Below are 27,892 nucleotides of genomic sequence, written 5' to 3' on the forward strand. Positions count from 1 at the left end.
TGACTCTCTGTGGTCATTAAAAATCCCAGGGCGTTTCTTGAAAACAGGAAGGATGTTACGCTGGTGTCCTGCCAGATTTCCCCCTGGCCTTTACCAATCCTGCCCTCCTAATAATCCCCATTTATGAATTCACTCCATTCTTCTCCCCACCAATAGCTGGTGTGTGGTGAGTGTTCTGGCACACTCTGGCTGTCATCGCATCATCCAGGTGGGGCTGCACATTGGTGGTGGAGGGGAGTCCCCATTACCTGTAAAGCGCTTTGAGTGGAGTTTTCATAAAAACGATATGTAAGTGTAAGAGATTATGATCAAAACAATAATTTACATAGGCAAGAATTTAAATGCTTGATAATTTGCCCGATGATCAATGCTATTCGTTTCTTTTTTGTTTGTATTTTTATATGTCTCTGCTGACACTATTTGTCAACGGTACTTGACAAAAAAAATTAACTATCGATTGTTTAAAACTCGATTGTTCACCCTTGCAACACCAAAGTGGTTGCGCCACACAAAACGCACAGATGACTAGTGGTATCAGGTAATTGAAAGCTTCTACATATAGTTTTAAAGGAAAATAAGATATAAATTAAAGGACAGCACATAACAAAGAATACTTTAAGCCCTTTCTTATTGTAGTGCTTTTTTTACCTTTCTTATTGAACTCCAGTTCAGCAGAATTTATTAATACATTGTAAATGAATACATCATTATTTATAAGTAAAAAATAAGTTATCGCAGAAACTAAGGAATAAGGATTAGTTTTAAATGAGATTGTGTCACATAGACCAAAACTGCAACACTCAGGCTGGTGCTGAAACGCTCTTCGCCGTTTTAACTATAACATCTCGTTTCGTCTAAAACCCCATCTCAATTAGCCCGCGGTTTGCATTGGGTATCTGTGCTGCCTCCCAGCGTGTGACACTGGACTCCAGATCTGTGATGTGGGGTGCTATCTGCGCGAGTTTTGTGTTTGCATGGGTTTCTTTAGGGGAACTTTGTACCGTCCTGCACCCCCATACGGCTTTTTTATTAGCAAAAACAAAAAAAAATATTACAGCTCTTGATATACACAAACTTAAAAGCGTGCAATACACGTCACTTCTTACAATCGCCGGCAAATTTCTAGTAGACAGAACTTTCTACTGGCCGTTTGAGTCGTGAACACGAGCCTTTCAGTTTTACAATTTGCACCTTAACAGGGCCTTGACCGGTGGGAATATTTTTTTATTTTTTTTTAATTAAACGTATAAAGAATTTACAAATACAAATACAACCAGAGGATCAGAAACAAGTACAAGAGAAAAAAAACACTTAACTGCCAGAAGTAATTAAGTAAATTATGTGATCAAATCGTATTTTTTACATATATCAAATGTTTTCCTAGCTTTAGCATTTTTCAAGTTTTTTATAGAATTTAAATAGTATTTCAACTCCACCTCAAAAGTATTAGACCATTTTAATTTATGAATGTGAAATTTACCCAGAATGACTAATAAATTTACTATAAATAAATGCCCTTTTTCCAGATTTTCTATTAAATAGTACAATAAAATATCAAAATCCTTAAATCTAAAAAGCACCTTTAACTGCCTACAAACAAAACTCTCGCAAGTCCAACCAAAACTTCACAAACATAACACCTAACAAATAATTGCACCAAAGATTCCCGACAAAAAGCACACAAATCATCCTGCTCATGCTTAAATGTAGAGAGCGCTAATTTAACTGGATAAAACGTGACTGGTGTGAATAGAGAAGCGTGTCTGTGTCCGCGTGTGACCCGCGATGGACGGGCGACCCCCCAGGATAGACTATCGCTTCCCCGCAACCCAGTGTAGACAAAGGTTAGAAAATGGAGTGTTATTTAGCAGTGATCATGTGATCAGCCGCGATTACGTCATCCCTCACCCCTGCGGAGCAGTTGCTCGACTAATTCCGGCCTGCAGACTCGCTTCCTATTTCGTTTTCACATCGCTGTGGCAAAATAGTGCTGCTGTCTCGGTAATCTTGTCTGAAGTTCGGATTTCATGTAGGTACGACTGCTCATTCATTTGCATGTCATTTCCGTACTCTTTATTTTCAGCTGTAGTTTATCTGATGATTACAGAGCATTGTAGAAGGTCCTTGTTTTTGAGCTTGAGGTGTTGCATTGTTTTGTTTTTTTTTGGCAGTGCTGAATGTGCTTTTCCTGAATGCTCTTGTTTCGTGGTGAATACAGATACTGTTCAACATAGCTGTTGACAAAGGTTTTGGCTTCTGATACTTTTACGTTCCGAGTAGAGGTACAGGTTTGATGTGTGTCAAATGTCGTCTTAAATTTAGGCTTAGTCGTTTAAGTGTTTGATTTTAGCTATAGACGTTTCCAGTTTCGCCAGAAATATGGGTGTATTTCAATACATAGGCGTTTACATGCCTTATGTAGTTAGTGGTTGTTGTTGTTGTATGATGCTGTATGGGAATAAAGCAGTAACTTATCATTGCTTGTAGACGTGTTTTAAATAAAGCAGCACCTTCAAGGTGAATGTCACTCAAATTATACAAATAAATCAGTTATGTCATTGTAACTGCGTCAAGAATATCCTGTTCTAATTTGTGAATCAAATATCATACCACTGCTGTAGCGGAATAACCCCTGGTTTTAAAATGAACGTTCTGAGTATATTTTCTACTGTTAGTGATAGTTTTATCCTCCTTTCTTGCTCTGATTTATTGGCTTTGTAATTAATCATAGTATAGTATACTTTGTATGTATCGCGAAGCCCTTTTAGATTATTACTTTTAATGCAACTATATTCGGTAAAATATTAGTCAATTTCTTGAAAACATTGATTCTGGATTTAAAGATCTCAGTTTTTATTTGGATTTGCAGGTTGCAGTAAAAAAATCGCTCTTGCATTAGAATGTGTCTTGTACAATTCCTGGTGATTTCTGGACACAATCAACAAAGCCAGGTGCAAAATAATTGACCTTTGCAGATACTCGATTTTGAAGGATTAAGATAGCATGCAAGAACACTCAGGTTAGCAACACGCATCAGAAAGGCTCTGACAGCTCGGCCTGTGACCTGTATTTTCTTGGTGCCGGTACTTCTTTAGACAGCTGAGTAGGCCTTCGGGATTTTTAATTTTCAATTTCTTGTCCAGAAAAGTCATTTGGTGCGAGTGCATTTTTAATCCTGCTAGCCTGTGGGGAAAAAACACAGGCTTGATTAACTGATTCTCAGTGTCTTATATAATAAACCCAGTTAAGTTCTCTGTTTTAAGGCAGATATAAAAATTTAAGTTTTATTGTAATGCTTTTTCTGGACACTCCACTTAAAGTGCTGTTCAGGTAATGGGGACTCCACCACCACCAGTGTGCAGCCCCACCTGGACAATGCGACGGCAGCCATAGTGGGCCAGTACACTCACCACACACAAGTTGTCAGTGGGAACGAGAACAGAGTGAAGAAGCCAGTTCATAGATGGGATTATTAGGAGGACATGACTGGTAAAGGCCAGAGGAAATTATAGCCCGAATACCAGGGTTAACATCACTACACTTTTCCATAAACACACTGGGATTTTTAGTAACCACAGAGAGTCAGGACCTCGGTTTAATGTCAGAAGTGCCTGTAAGAAGGCACCTTTTTAACAGTATATTGTCCCCATTGCAATACAGAGACATTAGGACTCACAGACAGCAGGGTGTGCTCCCCCCTACTGGCCCCACTAACATCTCTTCCAGTAGCTACCTTAGATTTCCCAGGAGGTCTCCCATCCAGGTACTGGCCAGGCTCACACCTGCTGAGCTTCAGGGTGTTGCCCGCAGTGAGCTACAGGGTAATATGGCTGCTGCTTAAAAGGCTTGCTAACAATGGCAAAGAGCTCACAAGACCCATGTCACTGTAGATACATCAGGTCTAGGCAACTGTGTTTCATGCCTTACAAGCATTAGAATTGAGATATGTGTGTTCACTGTTAAGAATTTTTAGAATGGTACCTAAAACCTCCCGAGTGGCGATCTGCTGTGGGAAATGACCGTGGGGGACATGCACCCCTGTGCTCATCCGTTGCCCTGGGGTGATCATAGCTGCGTGTCTCCGCAGGCGCTGTCGCAATGTGGTCTCCCCTCGCTGGCCAGCGTGTGTGAAGGGTGCCGCCATGGTGGATGTCAGCAAATGGCCCCTCTTCACTCTCCTCTCGCCACAGGAGATCGCTTCCATCAGGCAGGCTTGTGTCTTCGGCACCTCTGCTAACGAAGCCATATACATCACTCACGAGGATGAGGTAGGACGACAGGGGCGCTGGCACTACACTGCCGTGATGAGGGATGTTTACGTTGTCAGATAAAGAGGACACTAAATAAAATGGTTATAATTCAGACTAGTTTACTTGCATGGAGTTCAAATGCGACACTTTTTAGTAAAGTCTAAAGAGCAGTGTCTGGCACTTAAAAAGGCACAGATTCATATGTCACTCCACAGGGTGTAAGTCATTTAAACACTGTCACTTTCCGGAGGGTGATTTAATTCACTTCTCTTGTTTTTCCACCAGGCTGGTATTCCTCTCCAACACACTTTTTTTTTTCCTCCAAAAAAATAATTGCTCTGTCTCGCTTTGTTTTTGCGCCTCTGCTGTCCTGTTCTGTCCTCAGTCACTAGAATGAGAACAGGTCCCCAGCCAGGGAAATGAGCTTGATTTCCTTAACATCTTTTGTGATTTTGAGCTGCCTTAGATTTGCTTTTGAATTGCTGTGATGCTTTCTGTGACGTGGTCTGCGTATCTAACGTTTTTGTGAAAAACATTCCCACTAGGTGTTTGTGTTTGGACTGAACTGCAGCAACTGCCTCGGGACAGGGGACAGTCAGAGCACCATTGTGCCAAAAAAGCTGGACAGCCTGTGTGGGAAGAAGATCACGAGTCTGAGCTACGGCACTGGGCCGCATGTGCTTCTCGCCACTGACGGTACTGAGGTCTCTCCACACGTGGGATTTCAATTATATGTCTCTATTGTCCCCCTTTTTACAAACGTTTGGTTAAAATGGACCTGTGATTTCCAAATATGTCCATGAACTGCCTAAGGCGTGTTCATGTTTCAAGCTATTTCTTGTTGGACTCGGACAAACAGTAGCATCTCTTCACACTAAGTATGAAGTAAGAACGATGGGGCTTCGATGTGAACTGGAATATGGAACTGTGCTTGTTACAGCCTAGTCCCTGGTGTTTGACTGGTTTTGCTTCCTTATTTAGAACATACCGCGGTCACTGAGTGGCGTGGCCTAAATTACATCGGTATTACCATGCTTCAGAGTTCCTGTTCTTGCATGTTCTGGATAATTTTAAAGGATGTAAATCTAGCAATATTCACATATCTCTACACATAACCCCACTCCAACACAACTGTGACTTCACACTATCATTAGCTATTGCAGTCCTACCCTCAAGATTAAGCTAATAATACAACACATCTCGTGTGCATAGACTTCCAGAGGTTAAATAGATGGAACAGCAGCCTTCTTTGTATTAGGAGCAGACTATAGCTTTTTTTTTTGGTCAGTTAGAAACCTTCCTGCTTTGTTTTATTTTTTTACGCCTCTGAATTATTGGATCGCGGAATGCGCTGTGTTTTGGGGTGCTGTACTTGAATTTGAGTCCTTTTCTCCGCGGTCTGCAGATGGAGATGTATATGCCTGGGGACACAATGGGTACAGTCAGCTGGGGAATGGGACCACCAACCCAGTGGTTTCGCCAGTGCAGGTGTCTGCCAACATGCAGAACAGGAAGGTGACGGAGGTGGCCTGTGGCTCCCATCACTCTATGGCACTGACGTCTGATGGTGAGGTGAGACTGGTTATGGCTCGCTGTCCGTTTCTGTTTTTGAACTTGATTCATTTACTCTCAGTGTACGAAATAGGTGGTACAAAACAACATGTAAAGAAGTATAGGGAAGCTGGGTATGCATAGGAGACACGAAGACCCATGAGACAGTTACATAGATTTGGTTGCGTGACCTATGACCTTAGCATTTTTTTTATATTTAACAGCCTAAATTTTGCCATTTGTCATGTTACTTGAACTTTGAAGGTCCAACTAATCTATTAAGTTTGTGCTTAACAGATATTATTGATTTCTAGTGTGTTAAAATCTGCTTTTTGCTTTAAGCTAACAGAAATTCAGTTCTAAATCTTTCCAAATCATTGTTTCTTACCTAACATTTTCAGTGTTAACATATGACTGGCATTTTTACTCTTTTGGAACTCGTTACTTGGGTAATACTTCAAAAGACCTCAAAGTTTCATACAATAATGGACTTCAAGGAATTTGCTTATGTTTGAATAGCTCCTTGCCCCATTTACTGTAGCATATCAGTATATTCAAATCTGCCTGGTCTGTTCCAGTCCTAACATCCAAACTGATCTAGCCGAGGGACAGCATGCATTAACAGACTCTTTATTGTAGGGAGTGTGTTCTGTCTATTTGAAATTTGACTACAGCTTTTTATTCTATTATTTTTTCGTCGTGTGTCGTTTTTCATGTCTGTGTTGTATCAGGCCAGTAGCTTTATTCGTAGAAGTCCTCTTTTGTGGAAAAACTAAATGTGAAAGTTGTCAATTCTGTTTTGCACTTCTTAATGCAGAGGGGTCATCAGGGGCATTGAAACCCGGGTCTATATTAGGACTTAAATAATCTAGCAAAAGGGCAAATGCAATGGCATGTGTTCTACAAAGACCTGGACAGTTGCAGTCATTAATATCTAAACCTTTTATAATTGTTTTTCTTTAGCATTACAGTGCCATTATATATGATATTGCAGTGGGAGTTGGTCACAGATCAGCAGCTTTACATGATGACTGAGAAAGGCAGGGACCACACCATGCGTTTGTGAACTTCGGATATAAACTTGCCTGATTCGTGAATTTCCAGGTATATGCGTGGGGCTACAACAACTGCGGCCAGGTCGGATCGGGATCTACAGCTAATCAGCCGACACCTCGTAAAGTATCCAGCTGCCTGCAAAACAAAATCGTGGTCAGCATCACCTGTGGCCAGACGTCCTCTATGGCAGTAGTAGACAATGGAGAGGTAGGCTGTCTGAACACTGTTTTCACTGTCTTGAAATTGTATTGAAATTCAGGAAGCAGAACTGTCCACCAGAACAGTTTTTCTCTGCACCAGTGTCCTAAAAGGATTTCAGATTGAATTATGAGAACAAGGTTTTTATGTAGGTGGAGTAAAATATGTGGGTCTTGTGATTTTTCTTTTATTTATTTTTCCCCTAGAAGGAATCTCCTTTGAATCCCCTTCATGGACAGGCCCTTTATACTTTATGTCCTTCATAAGTCCTACTGTGTGGTACAGAAGCAAACTGTCAGGATAACTAGTTTGGTTTGGCTTGGGGCTGGAAGTGCTTCACCTCAGTGACATCTCATAATGTTAGGACAAAATCTGAGATGTCTCGGTACACCCTGGGGAAAGTTTGAAAAGGGTACCTGGTTATTCCCAGCCACAATAACGAAGGTGGGCTCAGTTTGGCATCTTGATACAGTCCACTAACCAGTTTCCTAATTAAATAAGTTAATAGTTTGAAATATTTGATAAGGATAACTGTTGAAGTTAATTCACATATTAGAAGTCATAAAGTAACAAGAAACTATGTGGAAATGCACTTATTTGCACAAAGGAATGTGGGAGCATGGAACAAGCTACCCAGCCATGTTGTTGCAGCTGAAACCCTGGTTCCTTTCAAGTAACAGCTGGATCTGGTCCTCGGGTCACTTATCTATTAACTAACAAACAGGCCTTCTCTCATTTGTAATCTTTATATTCTGAGAATATTGGTAGGCGTGAAACCACAATTCCAGTGGTTAGTGGTTTCCACTGATCGTTTAATTGTGAAGTTAGGTTGTTACTGCTTGCTGTAGACGAGCTGTTGTATGACCTAAAACCTCTGGAGTGAAAAGGACTCTGTGTGTGGTGGGATAGATTAATTGTTGAAACTTGCGGTAATGTTGTCTGTATTGTGGGTTCATACAGGAAATGCTAACATTTTTCAGGCCTAGAAATTGCTTGTTTCCCACTGCTTGACGTGGGTCCTGTCAATTCCCTGTGCGCATGAGAGTGGCTCTGCTGAGCCTGTGCTGGTCTCACTGAAGCCTGTGTTCGTACGGAGAGCTTAGAACTTGTCTCTGTGCTTCAGGTGTACGGCTGGGGCTACAATGGGAATGGCCAGCTGGGTCTGGGCAACAATGGCAACCAGCTGACCCCTTGTCGCCTGGTAGCTCTGCAGGGCGTCTGTGTCCTTCAGGTAAGATGGCAGTAGCTCCGGCACGCTGTCCATTATCCGATGACGTTACAGCCCTTCTTAAACATGGCAGAGCGGTGGCTCTGTGGCTAAGGATCTGCGCCTGTGGCTGGAAGGTTGCCGGTTCAAATCCCGCAGCCGGCAGAGGAATCCTACTCCGTTGGTCTCCTGAGCAAGGCCCTTAACCCCAACTGCTCCAGGGGCGCTGTACAATGGCAGACCCTGCACTCTGACCCCAGGCTCTCTCCCTGTCTGTGTGTCTTATGGGGAGCAAGCTGGGGCATGCGAAAAGAGAATTCCTAATGCAAGAAATTGTAAAGGGTTAATAAAGTAAAGTAAAAAAAACATACAGTACGCGTTCCTTGGCAACACCACACTTCCACTCCTCTCCAAACCAAAGACGGTGAGGGACCCCCTGAACAAACCAGCTGCATCGATGTGCTGGAGCACCATTCTAGATTTAGAACTCCCTTTCCAACACAGGTGCTAGAGAGCGTATTGTATCAGACCTTTATTCCCTCGAGCTTATATTATTCTTGCACTTTCCACCCCTCGGGCACGGACAAGTACAGCAATTGTCTGCATTTCAACAAAGCACAGTAACTGGATATTGACCAAGCTCGCAGTCACTCAGACTTCCATGGCCAGTGCTGACATGAAATGGCTAAGAGGAGCAGGTTCTCTTCTTACAGTGTACTGGATGTGTTGTGATCAGTGGTGACGCCTAAGAAGATGGGGAGTCACAACATGTTTTTTTTTGGTGTAAATTTTATGATTGTTTGAACACACCCTCGGTAGAACGTCCGTAACTGGCGAAACGAGTACATTTTTAATGAAAATGCCAAAAATTGAGCCGGACTACTACATCAAAAATTAACTGAAGTCATAGTTCTTACTTGTTCAGAACAATTTATATAAGAAATCTTCTTTACGGAAGATCTTACTTTCTCTTTTACAGTAACCTTACAGTGCTTCCAGAATTAACTTGTCGTTTTGTTGTGTGCAGCAATTACCTGAGCACAGCATGACATACCACTTTTTTTGCCACATGCTCATATCGTTTTCCATTTGGTTACTGCCTATGACCAGGGCTACTTTCGCTTATGTCTTGCTGCGTACAGTGTCATGTATTTATAGTTGAGCCACTTGCTGCCCTCTGTTGTGGACATTCTAATGGTCTTTAACGTTTGATTTTCAGATCGCGTCTGGCTACGCGCACTCATTAGCACTAACAGATGAGGGCTTGCTGTATGCCTGGGGAGCTAACACCTACGGGCAGCTGGGCACTGGCAGTAAGAGTAACCAGCTTAGCCCTGTGCAGATAATGACAGACAAGGAAAGGTAAGGATGAGTGCCAAGTCAATGGTGACGGCTAGCAGCCCTGCTCTTAGAGGGGCTCACTCGGACATCGGCGTCGAAGCGGACGTCTGGTGTTCACAAGGGGGACGTTCCACAGGTGAAAGGGCACTGGGAAGCAAAAGAGGATTTTTAACACAAAAGGGGTTTTTAAATCGGCCTTGGAGCATCTCACTCATGGCTTTGTGAAAAGCAGCCATCACTTTCGGAGCAATGGCTATTCCCAGAGTTCCTGGGTTACGAAGAGAAAGTCTCGCGTAGCACAGCAGCCAAAAAGAAAGGTGGTGCTGTGTCAGGTGGGGTGGAGCAAAACGTTTTATTTTATGCTCAGTACTGCGCAGTGTTGACAGGATGAAAATATTGAATTCAGCTCCCACAATAATTCAAAGGGAAGTAGAAAGAACTAGTATCCTGAAATTTTGTATAATTCTAATATTGTATTTGAATACTCAGTGTTATAGTCTACCCTTGTAGGAAATATAGTACATTTATACTATATACATGTTAACATATATATATATGTTAGTTATACATCTAACAGTAATAATTCTCCAATAATCTCTACTGTTCGGACACAAAAGTTTAATCTAGAATGATCTGCTTTTGTTTTTTTGTTTTTTTTGTGGTGTGGAGCCTGCTTTGTGTTCAGCATGCTCTGGGTATTATGATAAGAATAGAATGAGACTGAAAGCAGTTCTGTAGAGCAGTCTATTCACACTTGAGCCTTTATTATAATCTTGTTTTTCAAACTTCCGTTAAATGGCAATAAGTAGTTATTTTTCTGTGAAGTCTTTGGATTATTTTGTAAGAGTTGATGCACAACATGGAAGCTGAATTTTGGAGAGCCCGAGTGAATTTGCAGAACAATCCCAAAGTTAATGTATAAAAGTTTTTGTTGGAGTTACAGTATGATCTGTTGTTGTGCAATTTTGTTACAACGAATAACAAAACAGATCGCGTAAGTAAGTGATAACTCAGAAAGATCAAAGACCGCAATATAAAGAGACCTAGAAACCTGTTGTGAGCAAAAAGAATGAAAAACTTTTCAGGTCAGTGTTTCAGAAGCTGCAAGCAGCTCTTGCCGTCTGCAACTTGGAAGTACATTGTAAACTGATTTATAACCTTGGCTCAGATAATAAAATCCTAGGAATGTGAGTAAGAAGCTTAGTTTCTATCAGCAGAAATGCAAACCTAACAACTTAACAAGCTGATTTTTCATACCATTTCACTGTAGGATTGGGGGGGGGGGGGGGATTTAGCTGCCTGATTTCCTGTATATAATTAATGAAAACAGGAAATTTATTTTTCGATTCTGCGGCATTATGTGGGGGCGTGTTCTGTGTGGAGGCGGAGCCCTGGATAAGGGGGACGCGTTACCTTAGCAACCACAGCTGTCCTGGCTGATTAAGGGCGAGCTGCAGCTCTGAGCACTGAGCACCTCCCCGGAGGGGTGAGCAGACCCCCGCAAGGGGAGAGTCTTCCAGCGCCAGTCCCGGAGGGGACTGTTACGAGAGCGTTAAGGCCGCGTCTTTCCTCGTTTTCTTTTTCTTTTCGCCTGGCCCGCTGTGTATCTACCACCGGGACGGTTTAGTTCTCAGGTTGGCCTTGCGCTCCCTATTCTTCCAGACTGGACCCCGTTAAATAGGGTAAGTCCAGTCTGGACGCATTTTGGGTTTTGCTAACCCCACACCGGTGCCTCCGCCCTCTCAGACGGGGTCGTCGACTCTTGCCAGTGTTCGCCGCTGGTCCTCCCACTACCTCACTGTTGCAATTCATGTTCAACTTGGGCACGGGAAGTGGGGGGTGGATCTGTGTGAGTGACACAGTGAGGAAGCAGGGGACGGTCGAACAGCTGCTCACCAGCTGCTCCTCCTCCCCCAGCAGGATCGTGGAGATCGCCGCCTGCCACTCCGCCCACACCTCGGCGGCCAAGACGCAGAGCGGCCAGGTGTACATGTGGGGACAGTGCCGGGGGCAGTCCGTGGTCTTGCCCCACCTCACTCACTTCTCCTGCACCGACGACATCTTCGCCTGCTTCGCCACCCCAGCCGTCATGTGGCGCCTCCTGTCTGTTGGTAAGGGTTTGGTAAATGACATGACTGTTGTGCCACTTCAAAGAAATTGTACATTTTGCTTCAGTAGCAGCGAGCTGCTTGTGAGATACTAAAAGATGATAAGTTAAGGAGTTCAGTGCTTTTCAAGGGCCCTGCTGTATTATTTCTGTGAATGCCATAGGTCCCTGCTATAAAGCTCACGTTTGAGGCTGTAGACTGATAAAGTAAATCTAATTGGGGGGGGAGAATATCTTGAAATGTTATAAAATGCCGAGTCGAGCTCAGGTCACAGCACTACAGGTTTCCAAATGAAGAACCAAATACCTCACAGTACAAGCCTGACAGTGGTTGTCAGTGGTGTGGTGTGAGAGATCGAGATTTGATGTTGATTAAGAGTGCTTTAGAATGGTGGACAGTTTATTTTTTTAGATCTTGCTCCCACTGTCTTTCCTGTACCTTCTGAGGTAATTTCACAGAGTAGAAGTACAATTGGCTCTGTCATTATGCAAATAATCCTGTTCTTTAACTCCTAATTTAAGTTATAGAAAACTTGGAACCTGTGCCATTACCGTTACAGTTGGAATTGGTTTATCAATATTGATATCATTATCTTATAAAGGTTCACATTTGTAAAAAAGGAAGAGGAAATCCTTGCTTATGTGTTTTCTGTGACTTTTTGTTCCAGAGCACGATGACTTCTTGACAGTCGCACAGTCTTTGAAGAAGGAATTTGATAGCCCTGAAACCTCTGACCTCAAGTTTAGCGTTGATGGGAAATACATTCATGTTCACAAAGCCGTTTTAAAAATAAGGTAATGTCCTTGAGAAAGTGTCTTTCCTTTTTTCAACAGTGCCAGACAAGTGGTAACAAGTGTTTTACTTTCAAAAGGTGGATGAGTCTAAGGTGGTGGGGGAATATACAAAATACATCTGGAATATAACCAGGTGTAGCGCAGCTAGTTCGGGCAGGGTGACGTCATCGCCCTCCCTGCGCGTAGCAGCCTGGGCTGGGGGAGGTCTCCTTTAGCTCACTCGGCTGGTTCCCTGTTGCGTTACGCCGGAGACCCGGGTTCGTGCCCCAGGTGTTGCGGGGTGGAGCGGCAGAGGGCACGAGCCCGCGCAGAACCGCGGCGGTCACACAATCGGCTTGTGGGCAACTTATTCTGTCTGTATACACATTGTGAATGTGTTCAGTTGCTGAATGGGTACATTGAGTAAATTATTCAGAAATAAAATACTGATCTGAAAGAACTTATTGCACAGGGACTGAGAAAAGAACAGAGGTGTTTGTGATTTGGGACCAGAATCTGTCTTGAAGCTGTAGAGCTACACCCTGAATATCCATTTAGATATTTGTAGCAGAGTAGTGGTCCCCACCCACAATGTTGACATTGTTAGGATTAAGGGCGTAATTTATCTGTAGAAGAAGGTGCTATGAAAGAGGAGAAGTTTAGGTATCTGCTTTCCAATGTAATGTAAACTGAAGGTTTATTTTTAATTATCTGCTCATGTCTTGCTGTTTGTTCTGTGCAGGTGTGAGCACTTCCGCTCCATGTTTCAGTCCCACTGGAATGAAGACATGAAGGAAGTGATTGAAATTGACCAGTTTTCTTACCCTGTGTATCGCTCATTTCTGGAGTACCTGTACACTGACAGTGTCGATCTCCCTCCAGAAGATGCCATTGGTGAGGTTCACTGACTGCAGTGGATTCTGAAGCTCTTTCTCTCTGATGTGAAATAGTCATACTGTAGCATTATACCGTCTTGAGTATTAAAATTCATTTGTTTTAGTACGTCCGAATATGTTCGTGCCTGAAATTGGAAAAAAAAAATCTTTCAGTTAAATTCCATATAAAGCTTCTGTTTTCAGAATATTAAAATACCCCTAGTGATTCTGCCTTATTTGCTGCTCGATTCTTTACCCTGTTAGAAACCTCCCTCAACGCTGTTAATTACAGGACTCTTGGATCTGGCCACGTCCTACTGTGAGAACCGCCTGAAGAAGCTGTGCCAGCACATTATCAAGAGAGGCATCACTGTAGAGAATGCCTTCTCCCTGCTGTCTGCTGCAGTCAGATACGACGCCGAGGTAAATTCTGATGTTTCTTTGCTGCAACACAAGCAGTGGCCGCTCTGCATGACTGTCCATGTCCTTATGACAGTTTAACTATCTTTTATGGTCCATTATGAAGTAATTTATTCGGTCTGTCCCATAATATTCCAAAATGACTTTTTGTTTGTTCTTAAAAACATCCGAATTTTGGAGAGCAGTTCATTCCAGGAACATATTAGCCGTCAAGATACAGTTCTACCTTGGTGTTGAGCCCAAATAAGGGCAAAACAGATGCCCGTGGTTGCTTGTTTTAACTTGATGTATGCAAAGGAGTATAAGTCTCTTTGACCATGTACTCCTTTCTAATGGTTGTGTTAAATTGTTTGAGCTCATCCTCGGTGATAGAGTGACCACTGTGGTCACCTGGGTACTCGCAGGCACGCGGTGCTGTCTGTGAAGGCTCTGAACTTCTGTGACGGACCTGAGTTGCCTGTGGCATACACAGAGGCGAGTGGCTCAGAGTTGGGCAGGTTGGAGGACTCTGGCTACACTTCTTCATTCTCCACCAGGTGTGGGGAAAGAAAATCGATTCTTAGATGCATCTTGATTCTCTCTTGTACGATTCTGCATCGATGCACAAAACTCCATAACCGATCTTTTAATGTTTTTTTTAAACATGCACAGTACTAAACATTTCAAATAGAGCAAATAATAATGGTTTCGTTTTTTGGGGTTAAGACTAAACTAATTGTGTGGTGAAACGAAGATTTATAGGTTGACAAGAGCGCCATGCTTATATTTGAACTAGGCTAAGCTACCGCTTTGTGAAGATGGACAAACTCCGGCCTGCACCCCTCCGCTTGGAAAGCCACGAAATCGTTAGGTGCCCAGAGATTCCCTCCCCTATTCTCCAATGTGTGGGGTTGTGGGGTTTGGAGCAGCAGGATGAGATGTTAAAAACACAAATTTGGCAGTTTCAAACACGGAGGGTAGTCAACATAAATTGAGACCATGAGATATAATTTAGCATCTGTGGTAGATTTAGAAAACGGAAGCTGTGGTATTCTGATAATGTTTCTCGTTTTGTGTCTAGGATTTGGAAGAGTTTTGCTTCAAGTTTTGTGTCAATCACTTGACAGAAGTCACTCAGACTGCAGCGTTCTGGCAGATCGACGGGGCACTACTGAAGGAATTCATTTCCAAAGCCAGCAAATGTGGGGCCTTTAAAAACTGAATTGGCTTCTCATGAGTGCCATTTTACAAAGGAAGACTGTATTTACCACAGGAGTCCCCAGCCGTGACTCGTAGGTGCCTGTTACTCCACTGAAGTACAACTGCATGTGAAGAAGGTTACAAATACTGTCATTATCCCTCTAGTGAGGGATGTGTTCAATATCAAACGCAGATCTGTGAATGAGCTGGATCAGCTGTGTATCTTGGAGTTACTGCACGCAAACACATTCTTCATCAAAGGAATGTTCACAGAACACGAGCAGGATGTTTTTTTTTCTATTTTGATAGTGCTATATCTTACAGTTTAAGCACATGGTATATCAAATATTTTCCCCACAATTTCTCAATAGAGTGAGTCTGATGTGATATTTAGAGATGGCTTGAGTGGAGCACCTGAACACGGGCTGAGCCGTGTTCATAGTCCTTTTGTCTTAGTTTGCTGGTTGTTATACTTGCTGTCCCTCTTGGGAGGCGAGTGCTAGTTTAGATGCCTGAGGTTTTATTTGCAGGACATCTGCTTTGTCAGACAGATGTTCATAGTTGCTTAAAAAAGAAATAATAGCTGAAGAGAGAATAAATAGCTAAAGAATGCCCCCCTTTGGGGGTAATCTATTCTAAAGCATGTAACATGTCTGTATGCGAGAGCCAGTATAAGGATAGAATAACCTGACCTGAAAGATTATTTGCACGTAATCTGTGGTAACATTGCATATGTGTGCAAGAGAAGTAATCCCAATACTCTTTAGATTTTTACCTGGATACTATCTAATTACCTTTGCATGATCTGCTGAGGTAAACTGTCACCAGTTTAACAGTGGTATGACTACAGCTTTCCATATAAGAGTCTTGAAGAACCTCAGGGATTTTAGCATACATTTGGCATCTTCTGTCCATCTGTAGATAATGAATCTTTTTATAGAGTTTCTTCCGAGTTGTCTCTTTATAGTAGGTCAATGCATAAGTTATGGCTTGAATATAAATATGCATGTTTTGAGAGGCATGCTACAGGAAGCATAGAAGCACGCGGTAAACAGGACAAGTTCTTTAAATGGGCTTAACATCATGATTTTTCACAGTAGGCTTGTGCCAATAGTTTGAGGAACTGGCTTGCAAGCTGCCTACCTCAGAAAAATTAAATGTTATGAAATCCACACAAAAATATTCTTCTAAGAAAATGTATTTTTGATGACCTTGTATTAACATAATGTAAAATAAGGGTGTGCACATTGAGCAATATAGAAATAGTAACCACATTCACATGTAATTGGATCATACAGTCCACAATCAAAAAGTATAAATGAGAAAGACTGAAAATTGCTATTGTATGGGGGAAAAAATAGCACTTAAGTCAAGCATTCCTTTATTTTACTAATAATGAAGTATAAGAACTAAGGATAATGTAATATTGTTAAACATGTCTTTAATAATCCATGTATTGTAGCACCATTAAGAAAATGAAACAATTATTAAGCCCAGCTATTAATTTAATATAATAAGCATAAATATGGCTTCAGGAGATCTGTTTTAAGATCTGAAGAGCAGCTTAGCATGCTTTTTTTTCTGTAATATGTAATACTTGGATGTGGATTATGGTATTTTCCTATTCGTTTTTGAATGACTTTTCACTGCATCTTCATTCATCTTCATGAATGTACTGAAACATTTTTTATCTTTTATTTTTTAAAGAACCTTGAATAAACCATTTGCAGTGTGCATAATAAGCATATAGTTGATTTGACAGGATTGAGCACAGTATTATTATGTTGCCTTCATTGTGTTATTTGTGGGTAAGTAGTTTGTATTATTGCTGTGACCAAATTAAAGAATTGGTTGATTAAAAAAAGCATATTCATGTGTTAGTAATTCAGCTCTTGAGTGGTCATCTAACTGTAGACAGCCTCTTACAGCACTGTGTTACTGCATCAGACCTGTGGAGCACTTTCTCCCTTTTATTATACAACACTCTGAGATTAAACCACACTAATATAGCAGATACACAAAACACTTTTAAAAATGTCATTATCAAAATAAACTGGCTTTATGTGATACAAAAACTGCAAACTTACATGCAAGTTACAATACATTGCTTTTCAGAGGCTACTATGGTATGGCAGGTAATGTAAATGTAGATTTCAATAAAAATATACTGTATGTGTACAATATTTGAGTACTACAGTATAAAGCAATGCATAGAACAAAGTCATAATTGTTATAAATGATGTCCAGAAAATGCAACAGTCATATTTATTTACACCCCTGCAGTTCGTATTTTGCAAGCAAGCTTATTTTTGCAACTGTGCAGGGATTGTACAGGCTAGGTGCCTACTGCGGTATGCTACAGTACGAGGCTCTGGCATTCAGAGCAAGAATGAGCGTTCTTTCAGGCAAAACGGTTTCAGTTCCTTTAGAGCCTTTGGGTTCTGCGTGTGAGCTGCCTTCTAGAGTTCGAGCCATCATGTGGGATGGGTTGATGGCCATTCCAGACCATTTACTTTGAGTGAACCTGACCACTCCTGCTGTTTGCAAGCATGCTGTGGATCATGTCGTGCTGGAATGTCTGTTTTCAGCCAATACTGAGCTTCCTGGCAGAGGAAACCAACTATTTGATCAAAATGGCCTGGTATGGGTTGGACTTTTTAATCCCATGAACTCTCACCAAGTGTCCTGTAGATACTAATCCACTTCAGATAACAACAGACCCCTACTAGATTCCACAGCGGGTATGAACGTTTTCTAAAGATGAGCTTCACCTTCTTTACACACACTATAATGTTACGGAGAGGATCCAGAGCTATTTTATTATTTTATATGACATGGTTCCTTTTGCCATTCTGATTTTATTTCCACAACATCAAATTACATCTGGATTCACAGTTTCCTTATAGCCCACTGTGCCAAGACACACCTGCATCCTCTTCCTGGATGGGATGGATTGTCACTAGGGCAACAGAGCAGAAAATGGTGGAATGTGTTTTTTTTGTTGTTGATTCTTGGTCTGCAGTCTTTTGGTGACATCTTTGACCTTATGATCATGATCATTACGTAGACTATATTTTACAATAGGAAAACTTTGGAGGCTCTATATATTTCAGGATGGTTTTATTGCACTTCCAAAAATCTGAATATTATAGATTGATTTATTGGACCTAATTGAAAGCAACAGAAGTATGAATAAGTACGACCCTTGTGTCATGACATTGCTTTGTGCCGTAGTATCCAGACAGCAATGTTTTTTAGATTTTTTCTAAGCAAAACACATTATGCATATTCTGTTATCTGTTTCAATTTCATTGAGGTATGAATTACACTACGTTTAAGGTCAATAGTGAAAACTTCCTGAGATACATCTCCTTTTGGGCGAGTGGTTCTGAGGATGTAAAATAAAATTGACATTGAATGCACAGCACAGAAGAATTTCTAAAACTATATTTGGAGAAAAATACATCTTGGTTTTAAGATTGAACCATAATTGGCTCTTGTAGATCTTACATATAATCTTAGAGTATATATCTACAATATATAACAGTATGTACAGAACATAGACAGATGCTAACCCTAACCCAGTAAATATTTTTGAGGCCATCTGAATAAGCTTACTCAGCTCAGAATAATACAAAATCTTTACACTTACAGAGCACTTTTCTGGATGCTCCACTCAAAGTGCTTTACAGGTAATGGGGACTCACCTCCACCACCACCACCAATGTGTAGTGATGATGTGATAGTACTCTCACCACACACCAGCTCTCAGTGGGGAGGAGAAAAGAGTGATGAAGCCAGTTCATAGTTGGGGATTAATAGGAGGCCCTGACTGTAAAGGCCAGGGGGAAATTTGGCTATGAAACCGGGGTAACACCCCTACTCTTTTAGAGAAACACCCTGGGATTTTTAATGACCACACAGAGTCAGGACCTCAGTTTGTCTCATCCGCACGACAGCGCCTTTTTACAGTATAGTGTCCCCCTCACTATACTGCGGCATTAGGACCCACATATACTGCAGGGTAAGCGCCCCCTACTGGCCCCACTAACACCTCTTCCAGCAGCAACCTTAGTTTTTCCCAGGAGGTCTCCCATCCAGGAACTGACCAGGTTCCCACCTGCTGAGCTTCAGGGGGCTGCCACTTGTTGGTGTATGCATCAGTATCAGTATGCATCAGTATACTGAAGTGCTCAGTATGCATCAATCATCTAACATGAATTGCTCTCTTGTTTAATACTATGACTCTGTTTTAGTTCATTTATTGCATGTTGTGAGCTTCTCAGGGCATCTATTTCCTTAAGATTTTCCAGTTGCTCCTTCAATTCTGGCAAGAAAAATAAACATCCCAAAAGAGTCAGTACTTTGTCACCTGAACATCAACTAATGTTTTTTTGCTCACGTTTATAGAATGATGTACTATTCTCAATGTAGCATCTTAGTTATAAACAATGTTCAAACAATTCCCTTTATGAGAGTTTTGTTTATACAAAAGGAAAGTAGAACAAACTTTATTACACATACAAACACTCCTTACCTCTTTCCTTTTCTTGAAGAACATTTGGTAACATTCCAGATGCCTCTAATACTGTCATGGCAAAGGCATAATCTGAGGATAGTGAGGCAAAAGAACAAACGATCTTAATGTGTCCTCTCATCTCAAGACAAAGGGCCACATTCATTAACAGTCAAGTTATTTTCTACTCCTTTTCAGTGTCCTTTTCTCTCATGCAGATGTTTCCTGAGAAAAACTATGGAATGGGCATCAACCGAACAGCAGCAAGCACACATTACAAGACTTGAAAAAAAAATAAAAAATGGATTTTTAAGAATGTGGTATATAGCAAAAGATTCTGAATCTGTGCACAAGTGTACACGCACCACGTGCTGTTTTTGTTCATGTCTTACATTTACTGTCCTAATGTTAGGACTCTCAAATCTTCATGAAATTAGGGTTACGGAGAAATTTCACATTATTGGAGAGAAATAAACTTTGAATTGTGTAGCCTGGCAAATCCTTATTTCATTTTCTTGTTTTTCTTAAGAATTTGGCTTTATTATGATTAGTTTTGGTCTTTATTCAAGACCAAAGTAAAGGTGCTTGTAGTAAATACTGAAGCACTGACCCTAATGACAATTTTGATTGTGGGTCCAGACTGAGTGTTTGAAGCTTTATCCTTACCTTCATCACTGGCTCGGTCTGCAATTATTCTCTCTGAAACATCAGTCACGGTTGCAGTTAACTTGTTCATGATTTGCTCCACACAGCCAGCTTCTCTGCATTTTCTCCAGAATGTGGCAGGATTCTCTGAAGCAGGAGGCTGAACTGGAGACCACCCATTTTGAATAAAGCAATATAAAAAGAAAACAAAAAGGAGAGTAACAGAAGATACCAGTATTTTAATTAGAATACAGGTTCTTCAGTATTGGTTGCTTTCTAATCAAAACATCCACACCATGACATTATGTGGAGACAAGACTGCCTGTGCTTTGAATCGTATAACATGCTCATGTTGACTGTTTGCAAATTTTATTAGCTGTATAATACATTTTATTTTTATGTTATTGTTTCTGAAAACAAGACTACCTGAAATCGCCGTTTCTCTCTCGTCTTGAACTGATACAACGTGAACAGGCAACAGGAGAGATTCAGAGCAATCAGTCTGTGTTAAAAGACAAAAGGAAAATGTTTACAGCTGAAGAACAAAATCTAAGCAGAGTGTAATAAGACCTTTTGTAATGAGACTCATTGTGGGGAAAAAAGAAGGGAACCTACTGTGTCACTGTCTCTGTTGTTTCCTCCAATTTTCTCCTCCTTGGCCACTCCACTTGCTTCTACAAAGAATGTAATGTGTTAACTGGACTAAAATACATACTGGAATAAAAATATAGATGTGACTTAATCCAAAACTAAAATCATATTGTACAATAAACCAGCTTTCCTAGATAGTGTATTAAAAAAGGAAAATATATTAAGCATGATGTGCACATTTATGCATACTAATCCTCTATTACTAAAATTTACTAGCAGGTTAGACTGGCAAAGTGTTTTTCCTTTGCCATTCTTCTGAAACAAACATGAAAATATTTAAAAACAAAAATGTAGCAGTGCCACCTAATGGATATTTGCAGTTAAGAAATAAAACTCCCTTTAAAATAAACTCTGAGCAGAGCTTCTTCATTGGTAACGAAGGTTTTACATTTAGTGGAACAACTTTAAAAAATAGTTTTAAGTAGTTTGGTTATTTGTGCAGTTTATGAAAACTTTTTCTAATATTTCATCGGTTCTCTATTTTCACATAACAAAAACTTGTTTTTATTTTCTTAAAAGGTTAAAAACACACCCGCACCACAGAAGTAAAGAAAAGCCAGCATGTGTAAATGCAGTGAGATTTTGTTAACATTAGCTGCGGACAGGACAAACCAACACTTGGTTAAAAGACAATTAAATCAAAGCAGCACATACCATTTTCTACTGCTTTATTTTGTAGGCCGTTTTCAATCTTATCCTGAAGTTAAAAAGGGTAAGAATTTACAAAATTGAAATAAAATTTGAAAAAAACATTCCTTCCACAGCTCAATGTTGTGTGCCATCATCCCTAGTTGTTAAACAAAGGCAGGACCTATCCTGGCCCAGGAGGGCTGCAGGGTAACAGGTCTTAAACAGTAGCTCACCCTCATTTTGTCCATTTGCATAGACATGGAACACATGCACTTTAATCAAGATTGTAACTTAGTGTTCAGTTAAATCGCAATGCGCTTCTTGATAGCTACAGCATATTTTCATTTTCAATCATTTCTACTTATCTGAAGCAGATGAACTGAGGGAGACCCATCACACCTGCTGGGGTGTGAGTGACTCTCTGGAATCAGGATGGGCCACCCTTGACCAGGCACACTCATATTCATTCACTGCTTCAACAAAAGGGTAAGGCACAATAAATGCTTTTCATACTCACCTTCCCATTGTAGGTGGACCGAACACTTCCATCTACAATACGGGGCATCGTATGATATCCTGTTGAAGTAGATTTCTTGTGTTAGCACCGTAGTCTATTTACACAATATAGAACCCAATGTCTCTATGCCAAATGACCGAAAAATGATAGGACACAGGTCCTGCATGTTTAGAGCATGCAGTCTTGAGCAAGCAGATGGACAGCCCTTCTTTTCTTGTTCATTATAGTTCTCTAACTTTACAGTGCATCTGCAGGAATGGAGAAGTAACTGATCACCACTAGAAAGTAAGGAATAAATGGAGCTTTTAACTGGTCAGCCAGTTTGCTAGCTGGATTAAGATCTCCTGAGAGAGACGTAAACAGACTAGTGAGGACAGCTTGCTGTTGGACACACGTTACATTTTGGTGTAATCTTTTAGGGCATGAAAGATGGATTTCATTTAGAGTAATACATCTTCGCTGTGACTGACATTTCATAACACCAGGTCTAATTTTGAGCTTTCCACTTTCTTTATTCAGATACAGCAATGCTACGAGAATACTGGTTATGTCTGTGAAGAACACTTAAGTGTTCGATATGAGCATCAACTGATATGCATGCGTCTGTGCAACATGTATGACCTGATTTTAAACACCAGACCCTAACTGCAAAGAAAAACAAGTTTGAAAGTGAAAAGAGTACAAATTAGAAAAAGACTGATAACCCACTGCTTGTTAATCAGAGAGTTATGGCATGTAACCTTACCTGAAACAGCTGGTTCTTGTTCATCATCTGTTGTTTGTCTGTCGAGTGAGAATATAAAGTAATGTTAAGAGAACTGATATTACATCACAAAATGATGCATTTGTATTTTAAAAGAAAACAGAATGAGGAGACAGTAGATGGGGATACTGAATACAGTAGGAGCAGAGGAGTAAAGAAAAGAATCAGTGAAGTAAAGGCCCTTCTAAAGAAGGTTTTAGTCTAGATTTGAGGATGTTTAGAGAAGGTGACTCTCCGATATCCTTAGGGATAGAGTTTCAGAGCTTTGAGGTATAACAGGAGAAGGCTCTGTCACCCATAGAGTGTAGCTTGGTTTGGGGGACAGACAGGAGACCAGAATTAGAAGAGCGAATGTTGCGAGGTGCGGAGTAGGGAGATAGTAGCTCAGACAGGTACTGAGGTGCCAGGCCATGCAGAGCCTTACAGGTGAGCATGAGGATTTTGAAGTCTCAACAGGAAGCCAGTGCAAGGACACCAGGAGTAATGTGATCACTTGCACTAGATTCTGGCTGCCAAATTTTGAACATAATGGAGTTTGTTCAGTGTTGATTTAGAAACCCCAGCGAGTAGAGCGTTACAGTAGTCAATTTGAGAGAAGACAAACGTGTTGATCAGATTTTCAGTAATAGTGATAACTAGCACACAGTCTACCGATATTTCTGAGGTGAAAGCGTAATGTTTTCACAATATGTTGGACATGAGGGTTGAATGACAAGCCTGAATCAAATGTCACCCCATATGTTTTTCAATTTAGACTGAAGTTCAAGTACAGTAGCATCCACAAATAGGGTTACAGTATTGGCTCTACAAAGTTGACGGCAGGTGCCAATAAGCATGACTTCAGTCTTGTCACAGTTTAGAGGAAGGAAATTTTGAGTCATCCATGTTTTTATATCAGAGATGCAATAATGGAGAACAGAGACAGCCACATCAGTGTCAGGTTTGGTATGGATATAGATTTGAGCATCATCAGCATAGAAATGATAGTTGAGGCCATGTGATCTTAAAAGCTGACCAAGCAGAAACATCTAATCCTGAAAATAGTTGGGCCAGTATTAAGCCCTGAGGAACACCAGACTTGACAAATCCAATTTCAGACCTAAATCCACCAGGAGAGACAAAGTAACAGCAATCAGTGAAGTTAGACTTGAACCATTTAAGAGCAGTGTCAGAAACTCCAAACACAGTCTCAAGACGAGAAAGTAAGATATCATGGTAAACAGTGTCGAAAGCAGCACTGAGATCAAGTATAATGAGGATAGAAAGAGAACCAGAATCAGACGTTATCTGAAGACTGTTAGTGGCTTTGACCAGGGCAGTTTCTGTGCTGTGAAGTTGTCAGAAGCCAGATTGGAGGGGTTCGAAAAGGTAAGTTGCAATGAGGTGGTTATGTAACTGAATAAAAGCCTGAAAATGGAATTACAGTTAGTTTAAAACATACCTTCCAGTTTCTTGAGCTTTACCTAATTTCTAAGAAAAAAATAGAACAGAAGTAACATCAGATTTTCCTGACATTTATTTTGAAATGTACTATTCATAGCCTGTGAAGTACCATGTGGAAAGGAATATGGTTGTAATTAGATAAGTGACATTTTTACATTCATTTTTGTCTTTTTAACTCTAGAAGGATAAAATGAAAAAGGTTTTCCTCTTAGCTTGGAATACAAAATATGTAATTTCTTATTTGTTTTTTTATTCTCGTAAGAGGGCAAACATACACCAAATGATGAATATGAATCTCACAAAAAAACAAGAATGAAATTGAGGTCATATTGGATTTCAGCATAAAAAATTCACACTGCATATCATCATAAAAAGAATTAACATCTCTTTCTCAAGAACTGAAATGACTGCTTACAAAGTTAACTTAGTCAAGTGTTTAAACAATATAGAAAACAGTATAATCTACCGATTAGATATAGTAACAAAAATGTAATTGAGACCAAAGACTCACATTTTGATAGGGGCTAGGAGTTGCTTTTTCCTTGGTTGGTTGCACCAACTCTTGTCCAGAATTAGTGGTAAACTCTCTTTCATCTAATAATACAGAAATATCAATGTGTTATATTTTTACTATTAAGTTTAAATTGGCTTTAACTAAGGAATATAATGTCCACGAAGCTACAGCTAACAGGGCAGTTACGACTAGCTGTCTTCTACTGTATCACCACCAGTGCCCATCTTGAGGTTACTGCTCACTTCCAAACACTATGTCTGGCATTGTAAAGGAGGTATCCTCTCTGGTGTGGCTCCAGAAGATATTAATTAATGCTAACCTGTAGCAGGAACTCTGACACTGGCCCTTGGAATTCCAGGTCACACCCAAAAAAAAACAAATCACATTTTGCCTTCATTACATATCATTGTTATTAGTGTTTCTGTTTAATATGGGAACAGGTTACTTAGCCATGTTGTCAAAACTGATGTGCTGGATTTTTTCAAAAAACAGCCGGATGAAATCCATCCACTTTCTTTCTGCCTTATCCGATTCAGGGTCATGGAGGAGAAGGGGTCGATCCTGGCAAGCTATGGGCACAGGGCAGGATACACCCTAGACCAGACGCCAGTCCATTACAGGGCACACACACACACACAGACACACCAGGGCCAATTTTGCCAGAAGCCAATGACCTACTGGCTTATCTTTGGACTGTGGGAGGAAACCGGAGCACCCAGAGGAAACCCACACAAACACGGGGAGAACATACAAACTCCATGCAGTTAGCACCTCAGGTCTGAGATCTAATCCAATCACATGCAAATAAAAAAAACTTAACTGTTCCTTTGAAGCAAATGACTGCTTGTACAACTGGTAAAAGAAACTTGCATTTTCTTTTGCAGAAGATGGTTGTCAGAGATCATTAAGACCCACAGGACTCCAGCTCTTAAGCAGTGTTTAGGGAGAGTAATACTTTGCTCTGAGCTGTAGATTCTTACAGTGTGTTACTTACCTTCAGAATCTGTTATTCTTCTGTATTCCCTTGATCCTGCTTTTCTCAGCTTCTTCTCACCTTTCCTGTTACAACAGAAATCCTGCTTTAGAAACTGCACGACAAAAGGTTATGAAAATACTGCATTACAACATGCTACTACAGTAGGCGTGATGTTTTAAAAGACCACAGAAATTATTCATGTTTGCAATTATGTAACTGCACGTGTAATATAATGGGCACATTATCTCACAAGTACACATCTGGCTCACTGCTGTGTAGCATTTCTGTGTAGGCTGGAGGAGGCCGTGGGTGGAAGTATCGTCCATGGGCCGGGCCAGGTGCTGGCGCTGGTGGTATCCGAAAGCTGGCGTGGTACTCTGAGAATCCGTCTGTGTGTCTGGGGGCCTGTGCTTCCCTCTGGTCTTGCTCTTGAAATTCATATACGAGGGTCATTATTGTTTTCTTGGCCCTCATTCTCAAAATGGGGCTTCGGATCTGCCGGACTTCAGCAGCAATTTGCTGCGCAAACAATGCCTCAGAGTCGCGAGGCTGGTTTAGTCCAGCCAGCACAGCGGCCGACATCTCCTTCAGGATCGTAAGCTTTTGCAGCTCCCTGTCATCATCAGAAGCCTTCCTTTTTGGTGCCTTTTTGTTGATGACCCTGCCTACATCAGACACCACTGGGGAAGGGCTTTGCCCTCCCCCAGGTGACAGTTGCGAGTCGGGAGGCGGTGAATCGGAGGACCCTGCCGAGACGAGAGAGTTGTCGGACTGCAGTGAGTCTCCTGGGGCCCAGTCTGACGCGTCCGAGACGCCGTCGTCACTGCTGTCCACAGGCTCCAGGTCCAGTTGCTCCTCCTGCTCGGGATGAAGCTATGGGGGGGAAATACATGTGAGCTTCCAGAAATATCCCAGAAGACATGCCATGTTCAAAATTCTATTACATTTTTATAAACCAATTGCCTCCGTTGTACGTGCATTTCTCAACTGACACATTAATGTGTGAGATGTATCAGCTCAATGGCAAAAAACTGTCTTAAGTAGAGTCATACGTTTTAGTGTGTACTTACGCTCAGACTACTCTTGCTAAACCGCGGGACAACATGTTTTCTCAGGAACTCCATGTTGTCCAAGAGCCAGCGCTGCTTTGCTGTAAGTGGTTTCCCACTGCTTCCGATAGGCTTTGGCCTGAGCAGTCTGGAGTACTGGGTTCGTAGAGACCCAGTCCTTATTTTCACCTCTTCTGCTGCAATCACAACATTGCCAAGATTAGAAACGTGCAGCATTCCATTATATGAGGGAAAACAAATTAGGACGTTGTCTAGGCTACGTTGATGGAGCAAATGCTCCAACAGCATAAACACGCAGACAAGGAGAGACATTCAGAAATGACCAGTAGTATGACTTTTAAACCCTACGAATCATGTCTATGTACAACATATCAAACCCAATGGCGCTTCCATTGTAAGACTCCTTGCCAATCACTCTGCTCATTTGTACCAACCGGTACCAAGCCCTTCAGTGCAACTTCACCCAATGCCGTGCTGATCACACTGGCTAATTCGCTTTTCGCATGCCATCTCTCAAACATTTCACCATTTGCAAACGTGAAAGGGTTTGCAAAGACCCGAGGGGCCGTGCATTTTCATTTGTTCTGTCCCCTTTATCGCGAAATCAAGACTTCTTTATCCCGTGAACGAAGAAAGGTGTCGTGATCTCGAGACGACAATTTTGGCGAACTACTGTGGCTAGCCTAGTAGACTGAACAAGTGCTTACCGGGTATGTTGAGTTCAGCCGCAATCTCGGCCCATCTTCTTTCTTTTTCCACTCTGTCGCGGTACGACAAGCACGAAACATCGAACAGGCATCTGTGCTGGCTCCAAAGGTCGACGAGCCTCTCCTCCATTTGCAGAGTCCAAAACACCCGCTTTCCTTCTTTCCTTGCAGCCGCCATTGTAATAGTTCACTGTGAGGAGCATGAGCATAGCTACTCTTGAGCATTGTATGCATTGTACTTCCGGTTGAGCGCTCAGTGGCTGCCGACTGTCGCAGACACAAGAGCCCGCCCCTCTCGCTACGACAAAATCAAATCAGTTGCCGAGAGTAGGGCTGTCAAAAACTGTATGACTAAATCGCTGGGGGTGTCACACTACACAACTGACGGTTGCGACTTTCTACAACTCTCTGTGATTTTCTTACGATTATGTACATGCAGGCTACGACTGAAAATCGTTGGAAAAGTCGTGTAGTGTGACGCCAGCGTTTGAAAGACTGAGAA

At 41.4% G+C, this 27,892-nt stretch overlaps 2 protein-coding genes across 6 annotated transcripts; one reads left to right on the forward strand and one right to left on the reverse strand.

Moving 5' to 3' along the window:
* The first annotated feature begins 1,908 nt into the window (after nucleotides 1–1,908).
* Nucleotides 1,909–16,822, forward strand: rcbtb1 (regulator of chromosome condensation (RCC1) and BTB (POZ) domain containing protein 1). 3 transcript variants are annotated; one of them, XM_088649174.1, is made up of 12 exons: nucleotides 1,909–2,033; nucleotides 4,088–4,268; nucleotides 4,796–4,946; nucleotides 5,656–5,822; nucleotides 6,906–7,064; nucleotides 8,179–8,286; nucleotides 9,482–9,624; nucleotides 11,521–11,714; nucleotides 12,379–12,505; nucleotides 13,227–13,378; nucleotides 13,652–13,782; nucleotides 14,840–16,822. In XM_088649174.1, exons 2-12 carry the CDS (start codon nucleotides 4,143–4,145, stop codon nucleotides 14,978–14,980), a joined length of 1,599 nt encoding a protein of 532 aa, XP_088505300.1. In that variant the 5' UTR covers nucleotides 1,909–2,033; nucleotides 4,088–4,142; the 3' UTR covers nucleotides 14,981–16,822. The 3 variants fall into 3 exon arrangements, with proteins under 3 accessions (XP_088505300.1, XP_088505282.1, XP_088505291.1); XM_088649156.1 differs by having other exon boundaries at nucleotides 1,909–2,029; XM_088649165.1 differs by having other exon boundaries at nucleotides 1,909–2,029; nucleotides 11,524–11,714.
* Nucleotides 16,823–16,998: 176 nt separating this feature from the next.
* Nucleotides 16,999–27,634, reverse strand: LOC148675854 (uncharacterized). 3 transcript variants are annotated; one of them, XM_088649132.1, is made up of 14 exons: nucleotides 27,391–27,634; nucleotides 26,684–26,859; nucleotides 25,864–26,486; nucleotides 25,632–25,696; nucleotides 24,635–24,717; nucleotides 24,122–24,150; nucleotides 22,663–22,700; nucleotides 21,918–21,976; nucleotides 21,425–21,467; nucleotides 20,735–20,790; nucleotides 20,546–20,621; nucleotides 20,141–20,284; nucleotides 19,496–19,567; nucleotides 16,999–19,285 (listed from the first exon to the last, which is right to left on the reverse strand). In XM_088649132.1, the coding sequence occupies exons 1-14, from the start codon at nucleotides 27,566–27,568 to the stop codon at nucleotides 19,170–19,172; spliced, it is 1,758 nt and encodes a 585-aa protein (XP_088505258.1). In that variant the 5' UTR covers nucleotides 27,569–27,634; the 3' UTR covers nucleotides 16,999–19,169. The 3 variants fall into 3 exon arrangements, with proteins under 3 accessions (XP_088505258.1, XP_088505249.1, XP_088505268.1); XM_088649123.1 differs by having other exon boundaries at nucleotides 20,735–20,793; nucleotides 27,391–27,633; XM_088649142.1 differs by lacking the exon at nucleotides 26,684–26,859 and having other exon boundaries at nucleotides 20,735–20,793; nucleotides 27,391–27,617.
* Between the last annotated feature and the right edge of the window lie 258 nt (nucleotides 27,635–27,892).

The sequence above is a fragment of the Lepisosteus platostomus genome, chromosome 2 (genome assembly GCF_059453375.1).
Source record: "Lepisosteus platostomus isolate fLepPlt1 chromosome 2, fLepPlt1.hap1, whole genome shotgun sequence".
NCBI lineage: Eukaryota > Metazoa > Chordata > Actinopteri > Semionotiformes > Lepisosteidae > Lepisosteus > Lepisosteus platostomus.